This window comes from Mastigoproctus giganteus, chromosome 10, assembly GCF_048544385.1.
Source record: "Mastigoproctus giganteus isolate SK-2022 chromosome 10, ASM4854438v1, whole genome shotgun sequence".
Classification (NCBI taxonomy): Eukaryota; Metazoa; Arthropoda; class Arachnida; order Uropygi; family Thelyphonidae; genus Mastigoproctus; species Mastigoproctus giganteus.
The window spans coordinates 58,977,537-58,996,460 of record NC_143584.1 but is presented as its reverse complement, the minus strand read 5'-3'; the positions used below and the strand labels follow the sequence as shown (position 1 = coordinate 58,996,460).

The 18,924-nt window shown below is 38.5% G+C and overlaps 1 protein-coding gene across 2 annotated transcripts in view; it reads left to right on the top strand.

Moving 5' to 3' along the window:
- The window catches only part of LOC150079048 (CD109 antigen-like), a 1,092,235-nt gene that overhangs the window by 829,175 nt on the left and 244,136 nt on the right, over positions 1 to 18,924 (top strand). For both annotated transcript variants that reach the window (XM_090384122.1, XM_090384121.1), the window contains exon 27: positions 16,594 to 16,656. In XM_090384122.1, coding sequence (XP_090240248.1) covers positions 16,594 to 16,656 — 63 coding nt within the window. The remainder of the gene's footprint in view (positions 1 to 16,593; positions 16,657 to 18,924) is intronic.

Sequence of the window (18,924 nt, the reverse complement as noted above, 5' to 3'; positions counted from 1 at the left end):
GTTCAGCCAAGTTGATGTGGGCGGACAGTGCAGTGTTGAGTCAGTTTGGTGTGAAATAAGCACTAGGAAAGCAAAACTGAGAGTAGAAGTGTGCTATAGGCCTAATGACTCTCATTAGAATAATAAAAAAGTGAACAGAGAAAGAGAGTGGGCCAGTAAATCAGAGTATTTTATAATGGAGGATTTTAATTTCCCAGATATTGACTGGAATTTGTGTGTTGGTCACTCACACACTAGGAAGACATTTGTGGATTTATTGGATGATTGTTTTCTACAGCAGCATGTTCAGGAGACAACTAGAGGGAGTGATACTCTTGATCTGATTATCAGTAGTGATTCTAATGCATTAAGAATCTGCAGATAAAGGAACCCCTAGGTGGCAGTAATCACGGTGTCCTGATGTGGGATTTACTCAAAGAGGTAACACCATCAGGGGTAAAGGGAAGAGTTTTTACTTTCGTAAAGGTGATTAGGGTAGTCTGAGACAGTTTTTAAATTCTATTCTGTGGGACCAACTGATGATGTTACCAACAGCAAATTCTAAATGGGAAGCATTCAAAGAATTAATCTTGAAAACTACTAGACTTTTCATACCAACTAAGAAAAATTGTTCAAAGTTTAGTCCTAAATGGATGTCAGATGAATTAATTAATATGGCAGAGAAGAAAAATGCATGGAACACATATAAATTAACAGGTGACACAGAAGCCTATGGTAAATATAAGCTGGTCTGTAACCAAGTCACAAAGGAGGTTAGGCAGGCAAAGGCAGATTATGAGAAACGTTTGGCAAAGGATGCAAAGAAAAACAGCAAAGAATTCTTTACTTATGCAAACTCTAGAAGGAAGAGAATGAATTAGATTGGTTCAATTGTTGATGATCAGGTAGCTAACAGCCTGAATGAGTATTTTGTATCAATATTTACATATGAGGAGTTATTCAGGGATGAGAATGCCTGAGGTGTATTAAACTCTGGCAGTGAGCTAAATGATTTTGTAATAACTGAGTGCAAAGTGGAGCAGAAATTGCTGAAAATAAACATAAGGCACTTGGGGTGGATGTGATCTATCCAGTTATATTAAAAGCAGCAGCAATGGAAGTAAGCAAACCCTTAGCCATAATTATCATAGTTTACTTGGACTCAGCAGTGTTACCCATGGATTGGAGAAGTGCAAATGTGATCCCAGTTCACAAAGAAGGATCAAATGGTGACACAAGTAATTACAGACCTGTTAGTTTAATTTCTGGTCTGGGGAAGGAGGCACTGGTTAAAGAAGCACTACAAGATCATCTAGACAAGATTTCAGTTATAGTTCGACACAAAATGGGCATCTTAAGGGGAAGTCCTGTCTGATCAATTTGATTGGATATTATGATGTGATCACAAAGGAACTGAATGCAAAGAATAATTTTGATATCATATATTTGTATCTTAGAAGGGCATTTGATGCTGTTGCACCTGGAAGACTGCTATACAAATTGTAGTAGTGTTTTTTGGAGCATTAACAACTAAGGCCATAAGATGCAGAAATGCCCTGACATTTCTGCATCCTCCGTATTCGGTGGTCATGGACTCGAACCCTGGTCTAATCAAGAAGCGTGTGCTATGCATTGCTATTCTTGCCCACCTGGCTACGAAGGTGCCACATATTGGAGTAGTGTGGCATTAAGGGCAAGTTGCTGCTATGAATAAAAGGATGGTTTTGTGAGAGAAGATAGAGAGTTACAATCAATGGATATTGCTCTTTGTGGATTATTGTTTGTGGATTATTGTCCCCCAGGGTTCAGTGTTGGGTCCATTGTTGTTTTCTGTATTTATTAATAATATTGATGAAGGTATATCAGGCTTAATGTCTAAGTTTGCAGATTTTATGAAAGTTGGGAGGGCTGTTAATGACACTAATGACAGTACGCTACTGCAACAGGATCTAGAAATGTTGAGCAGATGGGCTGGGAGGGTCAACTGAAGTTTAACATTGACAAATGTAAAGTACTGCATATGGGTAGCCGTAACCCCAGAGTAACGTATCAACTGTGTGGTACTACACTGAGGACCACAAAGAATGAAAAGGATTGGGACAATTATGCAGTCAGATATGAAGTTTTCTGAGAAGTGCAGATGGTCTGCAAGAGTAGCTCATGGTGTCTTGTCAATGATATACAGGAATTTTTCTAGCAGGGATAAGGAGGTGATTATCCCCTTGTATAAGGCATTGGTCAGGCCACACCTTGAGTGCTGTATACAGGTCTGGAGGCTTCATTCTAGGAAGGATTTAGAACTGATGTAACAAGTAGGCAACACAATTAATGAATGGAACAAAGGGTTGCTCTTATGAAGGAAGGCTTAAGTTTTGCAAATTACATTGTTTGGAGACTAGGCACCTGCGAGGTGATCTTATTGAGGTGTATAAGGTCTTGAATGGTTTGAACAAGCCCAGTGCTCTTTGGATTCTTTCTCTTGCCCAGATTAATTCCCTGAGCTGACATAAATTCAAATTGAGGAAAGTGTGCTGTAGAATAGATGTGCAGAAATTTGCCTTTGGCCAGCGTGTGGTTGATTGATGGAATAAACTTCCATCTCTCATTGTAGAAGTTGACAGCTTAAAAAAATTCAATGCAGAACTAGACAAGCATTTTGAGTAAATGGGCGGGGGTTAAATGAATGGGGAGGATTTTTTTTAGCATTAGCATTAGCATTAGTAGAGCCATTTGATGCAAGAAAGCAAGCTTATGTAGCATCAGCCAAAAAAAAAAAAATAATAAATAAATAGATAAAAAATAACCACTTCCACTTCACCCCTCTGTTCGTTCGAAATACCTGTCCAGCTGAGCCTTAAACTTATTTAGGCTATCAGCTTCCACGACAAGGGATGGAAGTCTGTTCCACCAGCCAACTACCCACTGGCTAAAGGCAAATTTCCGCACGTCTATCCTACATCTGTCTTTCCTCAATTTGAATTTATGCCCTCTCAGGTGATTATTCTGAGCAAGAGGAAGAATCCCATCAGGATTGAGCATGCTCAAACCATTCAAGGCTTTATACACCTCTATCAGATCACCTCACTGGTGCCTACTGTAATTTGCAAACTTAAGCCTTTCTTCTTAAGAGAGGCTTAAGTTTTAAGTTTTTTTTTTTTTTCTTTGGCTGATGCTGTATAAGCTTGCTTTTTTGCATCATATGCCTCTACTAATAGTAATGCTAAGTGCTTGCCCAGGGGATAACTGAAGTGAGTGATTCTTCCTACAACTCTCATCCTATCTAAATGTGGTACTTGTGCAATTTTGTGGATATTTCTGGAACAGAATGTGAGGTGGCCAGGAGGGATGTCTTTGTGTGTGTTCGTTGCAGAGAGTGTGAAGAAAATAGGTGCCAAGTCAGCATTCTGATGAGCTACCTAGGAAGCTTGAAGAATTGGGTGGATGCCCTGGAAGCACTTAAAATGGGAGAACACTCATGCTCTCAGTTTCCCAGCCCAACACCAGAGCTCCATTTGTGCATCAGGCGGACAACATAGTGGAAATACCCAATTCAGAATGCTCTGGTCACAATCAATCAGATATGCTAACTAGCCCACGGCACCTAATTAGTGTATCTGATTCTATTGTCAAGGAAATGTAATTTACAAGAGGGACAGATGGAATAGGATCAGTGTACGTCTACAAGGAGCAAAATTAGATGATATTGTGGAGCACATATCATCTTACAAAGGCACAAAAGGTGGCATTAATGATATTAAGAGTGTGAGATCTGACGACTTACTTAACAATCAGGTGGCAATGTTGTTGGAAAAAAGTCATGAGTAAGGATTCAATTTGAAACTGTCTGTAATTCTGGCCAGACATAATAGGAGGGAGTACATGTTGAGAGCCTTATCAAGCACTTCAGCTATGGAGAGAATGTGCAAGACCCATGGGATAGAATTTTTCTCAGTGCTTGTTTTTCCAGGGATGAGATATGCTAAAATAGAAGGAGGTGCAAGAATATTTGCTAATGCTATTGGGACACTGATAGGTGGATCGGAAAACTGATAGCTTGAGGGGGATGCACAGACTAACAGCTTAACTACAGCCACACAGAGAGGTGAAAGTGATTCTTGCACTGCTACAATTGGTACATGCAGAAATCTGGAAAGCAAGGTGTCTGGGTCTTCAGGCTCTGCTGTATGTCATCATTGAACAAATAAATACATGGGCTGTGTTAGGTTAACTAAGAGTAAGAACAGGTGCATATATACTTGCATGTGCACTAATTATAGGTTTAGTTCAGCCTCCAGGTTTGAAGCTAGATTTGTTTGTTTGTTCAATTGGACGTTTGTCTTCAGATAATGAGTTTCTAAGCAGTGCAGGATAAGCCTTTCCAACACCTTGCCCAGAACTCGTAACAAGGTTATTGGCCTGTATGATTTGGGGTAATTTGAAAGTTTCTCTGGGTTCTTTAAAATTAATTTTAGATTTGCCAGTTTTTTCCCATGTAGTGAGGAATAAATCTCTGTTTAGACAACGGTTGTACAAGTGAAGTATTTAGGACTGATATTTGGCTAGTATTTTTTACTATTTCTGGTTCAATTACATCATGTCCAGGGCATTTATTTTCCTTAGTGCACTTGTTAATATTTTCATTGTAAAAGGGGGTTCTATATTTGCAACAGCATCATTTTCATTTTCATCAGCATCATTTTCATATGTTGGTTTGTTGGGGGCTGAGAGCTTGGTCATCATTTGGGTAGAGGAAGTCAAGAATATTATTGGCTATTCTGTCCCAAGTGTATGTTAATAGTCCTTATTGTATCAGTGGTGTGAACCACATCATGTTTGTGCAGCTTGTGGGTAACTATGTGAAAAACAACACCCCAGGGGTCTGCATTACTGGAGGCGCCAACAAGACAAGCACATAAAATATCAGGCAGTGCATTCAGTTGATGGGGTAGCCAGTTTATTGTTGAGTCAGTTTGGTGTAATATTAGCACTCAAAAAGCAGAAATGAGAGTGGGAGTATGTTATAGGCCTGTATAAATCTGATGAGTACAATGAACAACTATACAGAGAAATAGAATGGGCCAATAAATCAGAATGTCATATAATGAGCAATTTTAACTTTCCAGATATTGACTGGAACTTGTGGGTTGGTCACTTATACACTAGCAAGACTTTTGGGGTTTAATTGGATGACTGTTTTCTACAGCAGCATGTTAGAGAAGCAACAAGACAGCGTAATACCCTTGATGTGATTAATAACTGTGATAATTCATGCATTAAGAATTTGCACATAAAATAATCAAAAGGTAACATTGATCACAGCATATTGATTTGGGATCTACTTAAGGATGCAGACGCCTCCGTAGCCAGGTGGGAAGGAGCAGCAGTGGATGACTGTTTTCTACAGCAGCATGTTAGAGAAGCAACAAGACAGAGTAATACCCTTGATGTGATTAATAACTGTGATAATTCATGCATTAAGAATTTGCACATAAAATAATCAAAAGGTAACATTGATCATAGCATATTGATTTGGGATCTACTTAAGGATGCAGGCGCCTCCATAGCCAGGTGGGAAGGAGCAGCAGTGTGCAGCACACTCTTCTTGATTAGACCAGGATTCGAGCCCGTCACCACCAAATACGGAGGATGCGGAGAGGTCAGGGAATGACCACCGCATATCCCGGAGCAATATGGCCTTAGTTGCTAATGCTCCTAAAAACCAAATAACAACAACAACAACAACTTAAGGATGTGCTTACCATCAAGGGTAAAGGGAAGAGGTTTTTGTTTCATAAAGGTAACTACAGTGGTCTCAGACAGTTTTTAAATTCTATACAGTGGGACCAACTGGTTATGTTACCATCACCAAAATTCTAAATGGGAATCATTTCTGGAAATAATCATAGAAGCTACTAGTGTTTTTGTACCAACTAAGAAATATTTTTCAAAGCTTAGACCTAAATGGATGTCAGATGAAATGATGACACTCGTTGCAGAGAATAAAAATGCATTGGATGCATATAAATTATCAATTGACATAGAAGCCTATTGTAGATATAAACTAGTCTGTAATCAAGTCACAAAGGAGGTTAGATAAGTTGAGGCAGATTATGAGTAATGTTTGGCAAAGGATGCAAAGAAAAACAACAAAGATTCTTTACTTATGTAACTAAAAGGAAGGGGATGAATCACATTGGTCCATTTGATATCAATAGTTAAACTCTTAATGATCGTGCTCAGGTTGCTAACAAACTGAATGAGTAAGTATTTTGCGTCTACATTCAGATTTCAGGAATTTTTCAGGGAAGTGGATTACAGAAGTTTATCAAACTCTAACGGGTTGCTAAATGATTTTGTAATAACTGAGAGGAGAGTGGAAGAGAAACTGTTGAAATTAAACATAAAAAGGGCAGATGGGGTGGATAGGATCTGTCTAGTTATATTAAGGAAGGAAACTAAGGAGGTAAGCAAACCAGATTCTAAGGAGGTAAGCAAACCAGATTCTAAGGAGGTAAGCAAACCAGATTCTAAGGAGGTAAGCAAACCAGATTCTAAGGAGGTAAGCAAAGCTGCATCTCTTAAGGAAGCTAAGGAGGTAAGCAAAGCTGCATCTCTTAAGGAAGCTAAGGAGGTAAGCAAAGCTGCATCTCTTAAGGAAGCTAAGGAAGTAAGCAAAGCTGCATCTCTTAAGGAAGCTAAGGAGGTAAGCAAACTGCATCTCTGGATTCAGAGTAAGTTCCCACAGACTGTAGACGTGATTGTATCCCTAGTTCACAAAAGGGGATCAAATGGTGAGACACGAGCAATTACAGTTCTGTTAGCTTAACTTCTATTCCAGAGAAAATAATGGAATACTGGTTAAAAAAGTAATGTAGGATCATCTAGACAGGATTTAATTGGATACTATGATGCAATTACAAAGGAACTGGATGCAAAGAGTAATTCTGATATCATGTACTTGGATTTCAGGAAAGCTTTTGATACTGTTGCACATAAAAGACTGCTGTACAGATTGGAGCTGTTGTTGTTGTTGTTGTTGTTGTTGTTGTTGTTGTTTGGTTTTTTTAGGAGCATTAGTAAGGCCATATTGCTCCGGGGATATTCGGTGGTCATTCCCTGACCTTTCCGCATCCTCCGTATTTGGTGGTCACGGGCTGTTGTTGTTGTTGTTGTTATTTGGTTTTTAGAAGCATTAGCAACTAAGGCCATATTGCTCCTGGGTATGCAGTGGTCATTCCCTGACCTTTCCACATCCTCCGTATTTGGTGGAGACAGGCTTGAACCCCGGTCTAATCAAGAAGCATGTGCTATGGACTGCTGCTCCTGCCCACCTGGATACGGAGGCACCATAGACAGATTGGAGCAGTGTGACATCAAGGGCAAGTTACTACTATGGAGAAAGGGATGGTCGAGTGCTAGAAGATGGAGAATGGTTATCAATAGACACTGCTCTTTGTAGATTAGGTTTATTTGTGGAGTCTAGTTACTAGTGGAGCTGTAGTCAATGGACAGGGTTTTTCTATAACTTGACCATGAGAGTCCAAATTATACCTTTGAAAAAACCCAAATGCTACAAAACAGAGGAAATCTACTTAAAAAAATGTCTGCAGTTGCTTTGAATATTCTGGGAACTGATAATACTGACGAGTTAATCAACAAATAGAAACAACAGCAGATGGAGGGTAAGGAAAATGTAACTGAAATACTTTCAGATCCCTCTTGAGATAATGTATTTTTTGTCCTTTTTGAATCAGCTCTTGTGGTTCTCCACAAAACCACATGTAATGTATCTGTAGAGAATGCATCACTGTCAAGGCCAGATGAAAATATGGAGAGTGTAGATATGAATAGTATGTTGTTCATCTAGCCGTTTAGTATCTGGTTCAATCCCCAAGAAGTAATCTCTCAGCATCTGAACATTGGAACCAGGATTCCACTCAGGACAGTAGAGGGACTTATACTAGGCAGCCCCTGGTCCAGCCTAGGCAAGAGCAGGTATTAAGGTAAGGAAGGAATAGAAAAGTGACAGAGAAGGCCTCACCCTGGTGAGTGAAGAGTATAAACCTCTGATGTAGTCAGTAATTGGTCTCCAGGTGCAACTTGCAGATCCCAAGAAAGTCCAAACCATCCACACATTTCAACATTTATTTGGCACACACCTAGAGAAGGTGTACTCAGAATAGGTCCCCACCAAGGCTCATGGCCTGGACCCAGTATCCACATGGACAGATTCAGAACAAGGAGATCCCAGCTAAGAGAAAGGTCACATCAACATAACTCCATGGTGAGAAAAAAAAAATTGCACAAATTTCTTAAGAAAATACATTGGTGCATTATAGACACTAAGTTTGACGATGATAAGAATAGCAGAGATGTTGGGCCACCTGTGATTGAGGTCAGGGCTTGGTTGCTGTGCTTGTAGAAGGTCACGCTGAGCTACAGGCTGTTCATTTGGTTCAGATCCTGCATTGATTTCACTTGAAGATGCAGTGAATACTGTATGTTAACATCAGTTCTGCAGGGCATGCAGAACACAGATTTGTTACAAACCTTGCAAGCACATCAGAAATGCTCCATGAAGGTCCAATGCATTCTGTGTTGAATTTGGCCGACAACTTGTATGCATGTGCACACACAATAAAATGGATAATTGGATCCATTTTAGATGATGTACATTATAAATATTTGCAACTTTATGATAACTGGAACTACCACGCAGCAGAATTATTTCCGCACATTTGTCTTTATTCAATGCCATAAGTCATACAACCAAAATTAAAAACTGTCAATAGACCATATAACCTATAGCTCCAGAATGGGACCTTCCTGTACTATTTAACTTGTGAAAATCTGCTTCTTTTTTCATTTATGAAGACCCTTAGAACCTATAGTACTTAGAACCATGCATGGGACGAAGTTTGAGAAGATGGAAGAAGAAGAATATACTTGTTGACATCAGACTTGAATTTCTGCAGATTGTTAATTTTAAAGAAATGCATGTGAAGGGAAGTTGTTCCAGAAAATGGAAGAAAGAAGAAAAGTTGGTTCTGTGAGCTTGAAGTAGGACAGTCAATGAATGTTAATGGTGTGTGGCATGCATTCAGACTGTCTTGAAAAAAGAGAGCACAAATTATAGTAGCCAATTTAGAAGAATTAGAAGAATAGTGCCAATGAAAGTATCTATAGAAAAGGCATGCAGCAGAAACAAAACATCTATTAGATAGAAAGTGGAAGAGACTTTGCATGAGATGGGTCATTAATTAACCTAACTGCCATCTTTTAATGAAATCTAGAAGCTTAGAGATTTTGGAGTGTAGTGCCAGATATAGGAACAATACTCCTTGGCAGTATGGATTTGAGATTCATTCAGGAGGAGTAGTTGTTTAGGAAAAAAATAATGCCAAGAGCAAAAAAAAAAAAAAAAAAAAGGCAACCCAGTTTGTTTATTAGATACAAAGGAAGAAGCAATATTTGTGATGTGCTTATGCTAAGAGAGAGAGAGAGAGAGAGAGAGAGAGAGAGAGAGATCAGAAGTTAGGATAATCCCTAGTAGAGATATGTGATGTTGTCTGGGAATCTGATTGTCATTGAAGCTTAGGAGTCAAGAATCCTTTTTGTGAGGTATGAAATAGGGTTGAAATTAACAAGAGGAAAACAGCAGGAGAAAGAACTGAACCTTGGGGAACACCAGCATTAGTGGTGAAGATAGGAGGTAGGGAGTCATCTGCCATCACTCACAGTGATCAGTCAAAGAGATCACAGGATACTCATATACAAAAACCAGTAAGAAATTTATAAGATGGAAGCTTATTTAGAAGACCTTTATACCAAACACAATGGCCTTAAAATGTCAAGCAACTACTTGACTTAAACCTAATTTTTCCATTGAATTTATCCATAGATAAGCAATGGAGGAGATTATATATGTGCAAGCATTGAATTTCCAGCCATTTTATTAACTTAATTATCATATTATTTCATACTCTGTAAGCATCTTTATTGTCCTAGTCACACTTGTTATTTTTATTTTTAAATTAGATAGAAATTTTGTAGGTTACTACTTAATATATGCAGAACCATTGTTTCATTTGAATCTTGCCGCTATTGTTATAGTATGGCACGAGTGGTGGGAGAATTCAAATTTTTATTTGTGGTAAGTAGGTAGATCTAAAGTTCAAATCAATTAGGTTGGTGTTAGTTGGATAATTTTGTTATATATTATAATTAACTCATAACTCCAAATCACTTGTTGGGCCTATATCTTTGTGTTTAGCTAGGGATGTAACTAATTTAACATTGTGGTCGTTACGACATAGCATAACATATATTCCAAACTTATTAAAAAAAAATTTTTCGTGCAAGGTATAGTGTAAAACTAGATAGCGGAATGTGTTTCACTGCATTTAGGAATCTATTAGATTAGTGTGGTATTGACAATAAATTAATTAAATTTATTAATCTTATTAATTTTCATTGTTAATCAATTGTATTCAAATGAAAATCGTGCCCCAGAATAGAGCAGCTGAACAATGGGCACAGAGTAGCAGGAGAGCTCTGGCTCGGGGGAGAACCAAAGAGGACGATTCTCCAATGCATCACAGACTAAAAAAAACGTGCAACTTGTAAAATGTTTGCGGCCTTGCTGGAACAGGTCATGATCTACCGTGGAGGATATCTTTGTGTGTGTGTGTGTGTGTGTGTGTGTGTGTGTGTGTGTGTGCGTGCGTGCGTGCGTGCGTGCGTGCGTGCGTGCGTGCGTGTGTGTGTGTGCGTGTTCTAGTGTAGAAAGCATCAAGAAATTAGGTGCCAACGCAGCATTCTGATGGGCATCTATGAGAGTTTGAAAAATTGGGCAGTTGCCCTCAAAGGTATTAAAGTGGGACACCCATCAAGCTCTCAGCTGCCCAACTCAGCACCTAAGCTCACTCTAGTGCATCAGGCAACACAGTGGCAATCTTCAAGGCAGAATGAGCTGGTTCCACAGGAGCTAGTTATTGTCGATAACTGTTCTCAGGGAGACAGGTAACATATTGTGCAAAAAGGATAGGTGGAATAGGACCAGGGTATGTCTGCCAGGAGCAAAATTTCATGACGTATAGCGGATGTGATCATTTAAGGGCACAAAAGGTGATACTGTTGTACACGTTGGCACTAATGACATTAAGAGTACAAGGTCTGCAGATTTACTTAACAAGTACAGTCAATGTTGAAAAAAAAAATGTCGCAAGTTAGGGATAAATTTAAAAGTGTCTGCAATTCTCTCCAGACATGATAGGAGGGAGTATATGATGAGAGCATTGTTGATCAATTCGGCAATAGAGAATTTGTGTATGGCTCATGAGATAGAATTTTTATCAGTGTGGTGTGTTATCCTTAACTGGAATGACTGTTTTTACAGGGAAGGGATTTACTTAAATAGAAAGGGCGCAAGAATTTTTGCTGATGCTATCTGGGAAGTGTTAGGTGGATTGAAAAACTGCTAGCTTATGGGGGGGGTATTCACTGACTAAAAGATTAACAGTATCCGCAGGCAGAGGTGAAAGTGATTCTAGCACTGCTTCTATTAGAATGAGCAGCAGCCAGGAAAGAAAGGTGCTGGGGATTTTAGGGATTGGTGGCAGTCACCATGGAACAAGTAAATACATGGGCTGTGTTAGGGTAACTAAGATTCAGAAGAAGTGCATGTATACTTGCATAAAAACAAGTGCAGAATTGGAATATGGGGAGTACAATGTGTACAGAAAGGATAGAAAGGAAGAAGAGCTTATACTATTAGTTAAGAAACACAAAATCTAATGAAGTTCAGCCAGTTGACGTGGGTGGACAGTGCAGTGTTGAGTCAGTTTGGTGTGACCTAAGCACTGGGAAAGCAAAAATGAGAGTAGGAGTGTGCTATAGGCCTAATGATTCTGAATACAATGAACAACTGTATAGAGAAATAAAGTAGGCCAGTAAATCAGAATGTCTTATAATCAGAGATTTTAATTTTCCACATATTTACAGGAACGTATGGGTTGGTCACTCACACATTAGCAAGAGTTTTGTGGATTTATTAGTTGATTGTTTTCTACAGCAGCATGTTCGAGAGGCAACTAGAGGGAGTATTACTCTTAAACTGATTGTCAGCAGTGATTATTCATGCATTAAGAATTTGCAGATAAAGGAACCACTAGGTGGCAGTAATCACAGTGTACAGATGTGTGATTTACTTAAAGACATAAGTGCCATCAAGGGTAAAGGGAAGGGTTTTTGCATTTGTAAAGGTAACTACAGTGGTCTTAGATAGTTTTTCAATTCAATACAGTTCAACCAACTGATGATGTTACCAACAGAATATTCTAAATGGGTAGCATTGAAGAAATTAATCTTGACATCCACTACGCATTTCTTACCAACTAAGAAATATTGTTCAAGGATTAGATCTCAATTGATGTCAGATGATCTAATGAGATTTGTGGCAGAGAAGAAAAATGCATGGAATGCATATATATTATCAGGAGACAGAAGGCTGCGTTAGATATAAGCTAGTCTTTAATCAAATCACAAAGGAGGTTAGGCAAGAGAAGGCAGTTAGGAGAATTGTTTGGCAAAGGATGCAAAGAAAAACAGCAATGGCTTCTTTACTTATATAAACTCTAGAAGGAAGACATTGAATCAGAATGGTCCATTTGAGATCGATGGTTCGATGATGATTCTGCTCAGTTAGCTGACAAACTGAACAACTATTTTGCATCTACATTCATAAATGAGAAATTCTGTAGGGAAGTGGTGGACAGAAGCTTATTACAATCTAACAGGGAGCTTAATGATTTTGTAAAAACTGAGAGTAAAGTGGAGGAGAAATTGTTGAAGTTAAACATAAGAAAGGCACCTGGGGGTGGATGGAATCTATCCAGTTATAATAAAAGAGGCAGCAAAGGAAGTAAACAAACCCTTAGCCATAATTATGAGAGCATGCTTGGACTCAGTGTATGTCCCCATGAACTGAAGTTGTGCAAATTAGTATTATTAGAGGCATACGATGCAAGAAAGCAAGCTGATGCAGCATCGGCCAAAAAAAAAAAACCCCTCCCATTTCACCCCTCCATTCCTTTCAAATGCCTGTCCAGCCTTAAATTTATTTAGGCTACCAACTTCCACAACAAAAGATGGAAGTGTGTTCCACCAATCAACCACCCACTGGCTAAAGGCAAACTTCCGCACACACATTCTACAACTGTCTTTCCTCAGTTTGAATCTATGTCACCTCAGGTTCTTAATCCGAGCAAGAGGAAGAATCCCATCAGCATTCAGCTTGATCAACCCATTCAAAGCCTTATCCACCTCGATTGGATCACCTCGCAGGTGCCTACTTTCCAGGCACTGCAATTTGCAGAACTTAAGACTTTCTTGGTAAGAACACCCCTTTGTTACCTTCACCAATCTTATTGCCCTTCTTTGTCTTCATTCTACAACTCTACATCCTTCCTAAAATGAGTCCTCCAGACCTGTACACAGTACTCTAGGTGTGGCCTGACCACTGCCTTGTACAACGGAATAAACACATCCCTGTCCATGCTAGCAAAATTCCTATATATATTTGACAAGAACCCATGATCTGCCTGCTCAGCAAACTTCATATTTGACTGCACAATTACCCCTAAGTCTTTTTCACTTTCCACTTCCCTGAGTGTAATACCACACAGTTGGTATGTTTCCCTTTTATTATTGCTAGCCATATGCAGTATTTTGCATTTGTTAATGTTAAACTTCAGTTGCCACTTCTCAGCCCATTTGCCCAACTTATCTAGATCCAGTTGGAGTTGCATACTCTCTTTACTGTCGTTAAGAACCCTGCTAACCTTTGTATCATCTGCAAACCTGGATATTAATTCAGATATACCTTCATCAATATCATTGATGAATACACAAAATAACAAAGGCACCTCCGTAGCCAGGTGAGAAGGAGCAGCAGTGCCTAGCACGCACTTCTTGATTAGACCCGGGTTCGAGCCCGTCACCACCAAATACGGAGGATGCAGAAAGGTCAGGGAATGACCACTGCATATCCCCAGAGCAATATGCCATAGTTGCTAATGCTCCTAAAAACCAAATAACAAACAACAAACAAACAAACAAAATAACAATGGTCCCAGCACCAAACTGTGGGGAACTCCACTAATAACATTTGTCCACAAAGAGCAGTGTCCATTGATTATAACTCTTTGTCATCTCCCATACCTCTCCAATTTGTACAGCAGTCTTCCATGTGCAACAGAATCAAAAGCTGAAATCCAAGTATATGATATCAAAAATATTTTTGACATTTAGTTCCTTTCTGACCACATCATAGTATCAAATCAAATTGGTCAGACAAGACCCTTTAACAAACCCATGCTGTGTCTTAACTATTACTGCAGTCTTGTCTAGATGATCCTGCAATGCTTCTTTAACCAGTGACTCCATTATTTTCCCCAAACACAAGTTAAACTAACAGGTCTATATTTACTTGTGTCACCTTTTGAACCCCCTTTGTGAATTGGTGATATATTTGCACATCTCCAGTCCATGGGGATCTCCCCTGAGGGTTAGGAAGCTCTCATAGTTATGGCTAAGGGTTTCCTTACTTCCTTTGCTGCCTCCTTTAATATAACTGGATAAATCCCCTCCGACTCAGGTGCCTTCCTTATGTTAACTTCAAGAATTTCTCCTCCACTTTGCTCTCAGTTATTACAAAATCACTTAGCTCCCTATTAGAGTTTGATAAACTTCTGGCATTCCCCTCATTGAATAAATCCTGATGTGTGAAATGAGCAAAATCCTGATGTGTGAAATGAGCAAAATACTCATTCAGTTTATCAGCTACCTGAACATGATCATCAATAGTTAACCCATCTATGTTAAGTGGTCCAATCTGATTCATTCCTTTCCTTCTAGATGTTACATAAGTAAAGAACTCTTTGCTGTCTTTCTTTGCATCCTTAGCCTAGGATTTCTCATAATCTGCCTTTGCCTGCCTATCCTCCTTTGTTATTTGATTACAGACAAGCTTATATCTGCCATAGGCTTCTGTGTCACTTGATACTTTTTATGCGTCCCATACATTTTTCTTCTCTGCCACGAGCCTCATTACTTCATGTGACGTCTAGTAGCCTCCAAGATTAACAAGTCCCTGAAGGCTTCCCATTTAGAATTCAATGTTGATAACATCATCAGTTGATCCTACTGTACAGAATTTAAAAACTGTCTGAGACCCCTGTAGTCACTGTTACGAAAGCAAAAGCCTTTTCCCTTTAATGTTGATTGTAGTTAAATGTATCCCCAATTCACAAACGGGATCAAAGTGTGACACGAGTAATTACTGACCTATTAGTTTAACTTCTATTCCGCCTTAAATAATGGAGTCACTGGTTAAAGTAGCATTGCAGCATCATTTTGACATGGCTGCAGTAATAAATCAGACACAACATGGGGTTGTTAAGGGGAAATCTTGTGTGGCCAATTTGATTCGATAATATGATGTGATCACAAAGGGACTGGATGTAAAAAATAATTTTGGTATCATATACTTGGATTTCAGGAAAGCTTTTGATACTGTTGCACATGGAAGACTGTTGTACAAATTTGAGCAGTATGGTATTAAGGGCAAGTTGCTACAATGGATGAAAGGATGGTCGAGTGGGAGGTGACAGAAAGTGGTAATCAATGGGCACTGGTTTTCATGGACTAATGTTATTAGTGAAGTCTCCCAGAGCCTTTTCTGTTTTCATAATGGTGAAAGTTTAACAAGCTTACTGTCCAAGTATGCAGGGTTGTTACTTTTAGTAATGACTGCATACTACTGCAACAGGATGTAGATAAGCTGGGCACATGGGCTGAGCAGTGGCCACTAAAGGTTTAACTGGTCAAACTTTTAGAGCAAATGGATGTGTGAATTTTTTTTTTTTTTGGCTGATGCTGTGTAAGCTTGCTTTCTTGCATCAAATGCCTCTGCTAATGCTAACAAAAGCCAGTATATCACCAGTAGAACGACACTGATGGAATCTATAGTAGTGATCATTGATCAGATGAAAAGTTTCAAGATAGTTTGGAAGTCTGTGGTTAATGGATTTCTCATTACTGTATAATGAGAATTGAGTGCAATGGATTAGTAATTGGATGGGAGAGATTTTTTGCACTATTTAGGAATTGGCTCGATATGAGCAAATTTCGAAGCAGATAGAAATACATCTGTCATAATAGTGGCTGCAAGGTTGCAGCCACTATTATGACAGATGCCTCAAAGCATGCCTCAAAGAGAGTTACCAATAGGATTGGTCCTGTGGACTCTAGTTGCCAGCCTACAAACACAATTTTAGAGCTATATCCTAGAAATCTAAGGAAGATTGCATCTCATCATTATACCCAACATAACCTAAAAAGACAGTAAGTGTAGTACATGATGGAAGAGATGGGGAAGGGAGTTGTGAGAGCTTTGTTCAGGAGGCTAAACATAGGTTTCACCACTTAAAACTTCAGACAAAATTCTTTGCTTTGCATAAAATTCCTTTTTTTATTTATTTATTTATTTTTTATTTATTTTTTTTTTTTTTGGTTATCCTAAATTTTTAATCTATAAATGTAACTATGTTTCAGGAAGGACTAGCAGGCAAAGTTGCACTAACTGCATTTGTGCTTACAACACTCTTGCCCAATAAGGTAAGGTAACTTTTTTTTTTTTTTTTATATGTTGTAAAATAATTGTTTTTCTTTTCAGTTTTTGATGACCTTAAAATTTAGATGTTAATTTTCCTTAAAATATCTGCATACAGACAATCACAGAAAAATATCATATGAAAAATCAGAATTAGATGAATACAGTATTTGTATTATTATTCTGAGTGCAAGGTTAGTCTAGATTGGGTGTTGTAATTTTCTTTTATTAAATGGGATAATTTTTAATGAAGGAATTAGTGTTTTAAATGTCTTGCTTACCTTTTTCTTAATCATGCATGTTGGCTTAACTTTTTTTTTTTTTTTTTTTTGTATGAAAACCCCAAACACAAAAGGCGTTAGAACTGATAGTACCTCATACTTTGCATGGTTTGAAAGTTTGTAAAGATGAAAGAGGTTTTCTGGAACAGGTTTTTCCAGAAAACCAAAGTTGAAGGGATACATGGGGAAGAAGAAAAGTTGGTTCTGTGAGTTTAAAGGAGGAAAATATATGGACGTTGACTGGTTGTGGCATATATTCACACTAGTCTAGAAGAGAGGGAGGGAGAATTATAGAAACTAATTCAGAGCAGTTCCATGGAAGCATCTACAGGAAAGGAATGAAACGGAAATCGCACACACAGAGAGAGAGAGAGAGAGAGAGAGAGAGAGAGAGAGAGAGAGAGAGAGAGAGAGATTGTAAGTTAGTATAATCCCTAATAGAGATATGTGACCTTGTCAACAAACAAGCATAGAAGCAGAAGAATCCTTTTTCGCGAGATACAAGACAGGAGTGAGTCGTTGAAGGATTGAAATTAACTAAGTTAACATGGCTCCATTGCAAAATTACCTGTAGAATAATGTTTAAGGAACTGGTAGTGGATATTCAAGAATTTGAAGCTGTTCCTGCAGGAAAAGGTTTCTCAAACTGGAAAGTGGATTACAATGTGCTACCATCAGCAAAGCAAACTATGCATAAGGTTTCCAGTCAACAGATAAATAAAAGATGAAAAGAGTGGGAGAAAGAACTTAACCTTGGGGAACAGCAGCATTAGTAGAGAAGTTAGAAGGCAGAGAGCCATCTGCCATTACCCACACTGAGTGATCATGAAAAATCTGGGTACCCAATGAAATGAAAGAGTTGGCAATCTGTAAGATGGAAGCTTATTTAGAAGACCTTTATGCCAAACAGAATGCCTTTGAAATGTTACAAGCAACTTTTTGAGTTTCACCAAACTTTTCCATTGAATTTGTCCTTAAGCCAATTTATCACCAGTGGATCAACACTGACAGAATCCATATTGGCAATCACTGATCAGATGGAAGGATTCAAGATAGTTTAGGAGTTTATTTATGTTTTATGTATTTATGCATTAATAGTTTAATATTCATAACAGGAAATAGAAAATTTTGGTGGAAAGTATCACTGGTCAAGAATTTCATTTAGGGAGAAAAGTGGCCAGTTTACTTAACATTACCAGAGATAAGTAATTTTTTTTAAATATTTTCTCTGTGTAATTCTGTAATTATGTAGGTGTATAAGTAATATTATATATATTTCATAAATTTTATGATGAAAATAAAGATATTTACATGAGAGCTGTGAATAGTATTGTTATGTATTTCTTCCCCTTATGGTTTTTTTCCCCATCTTGCAACAGGTACTGATAGTAATAATAATAGTAATAGAGGCATGTGATGCAAGAAATCAAGTGTAGCATCAGCCAAAAAAAAAAAAAAAATTCACACAACCATTCCCTCTAAATGTTTGTCCAGTTCCTCCTTGAATTTATTTAAGTTATCAACTTCCACAATGACAGATGGAGTTTGTTCCAGCAATTAACTACCAGCTGGCTAAAGGCAAATTTCCGCACATCTATTCTACAATTGTTTTTCCTCAATTTGAATTTATGCCCCCTTAGGTTCGTAATTTGAGCAAGTGAAAGAAGCCCATCAGAATTCAGCATGCTCAACCCATTCAAGTTGACCCTCCACCTCAATCAGATCACCTTGCAGGTGCCTAGTCTCCAGCTGCTGCAATTTGTAGAACTTAAGCCTCTCTTCGTAAGAGGATCCCTTCCTTCCCCTCACCAATCTTGTTGCCCTTCTCTGTACATGCTCAAGCGAATCTACATCCTTCCTAAAATGAGGCCTCCAGACCTGTGCGCAGTACTCAAGGCATGGCCTGACCATTGCCTTATACAAAGGGATAATCACATCCTTTTCCCTGCTAGCAAAATTCCTGTATATCATTGATAAAACCCCATGACCTGC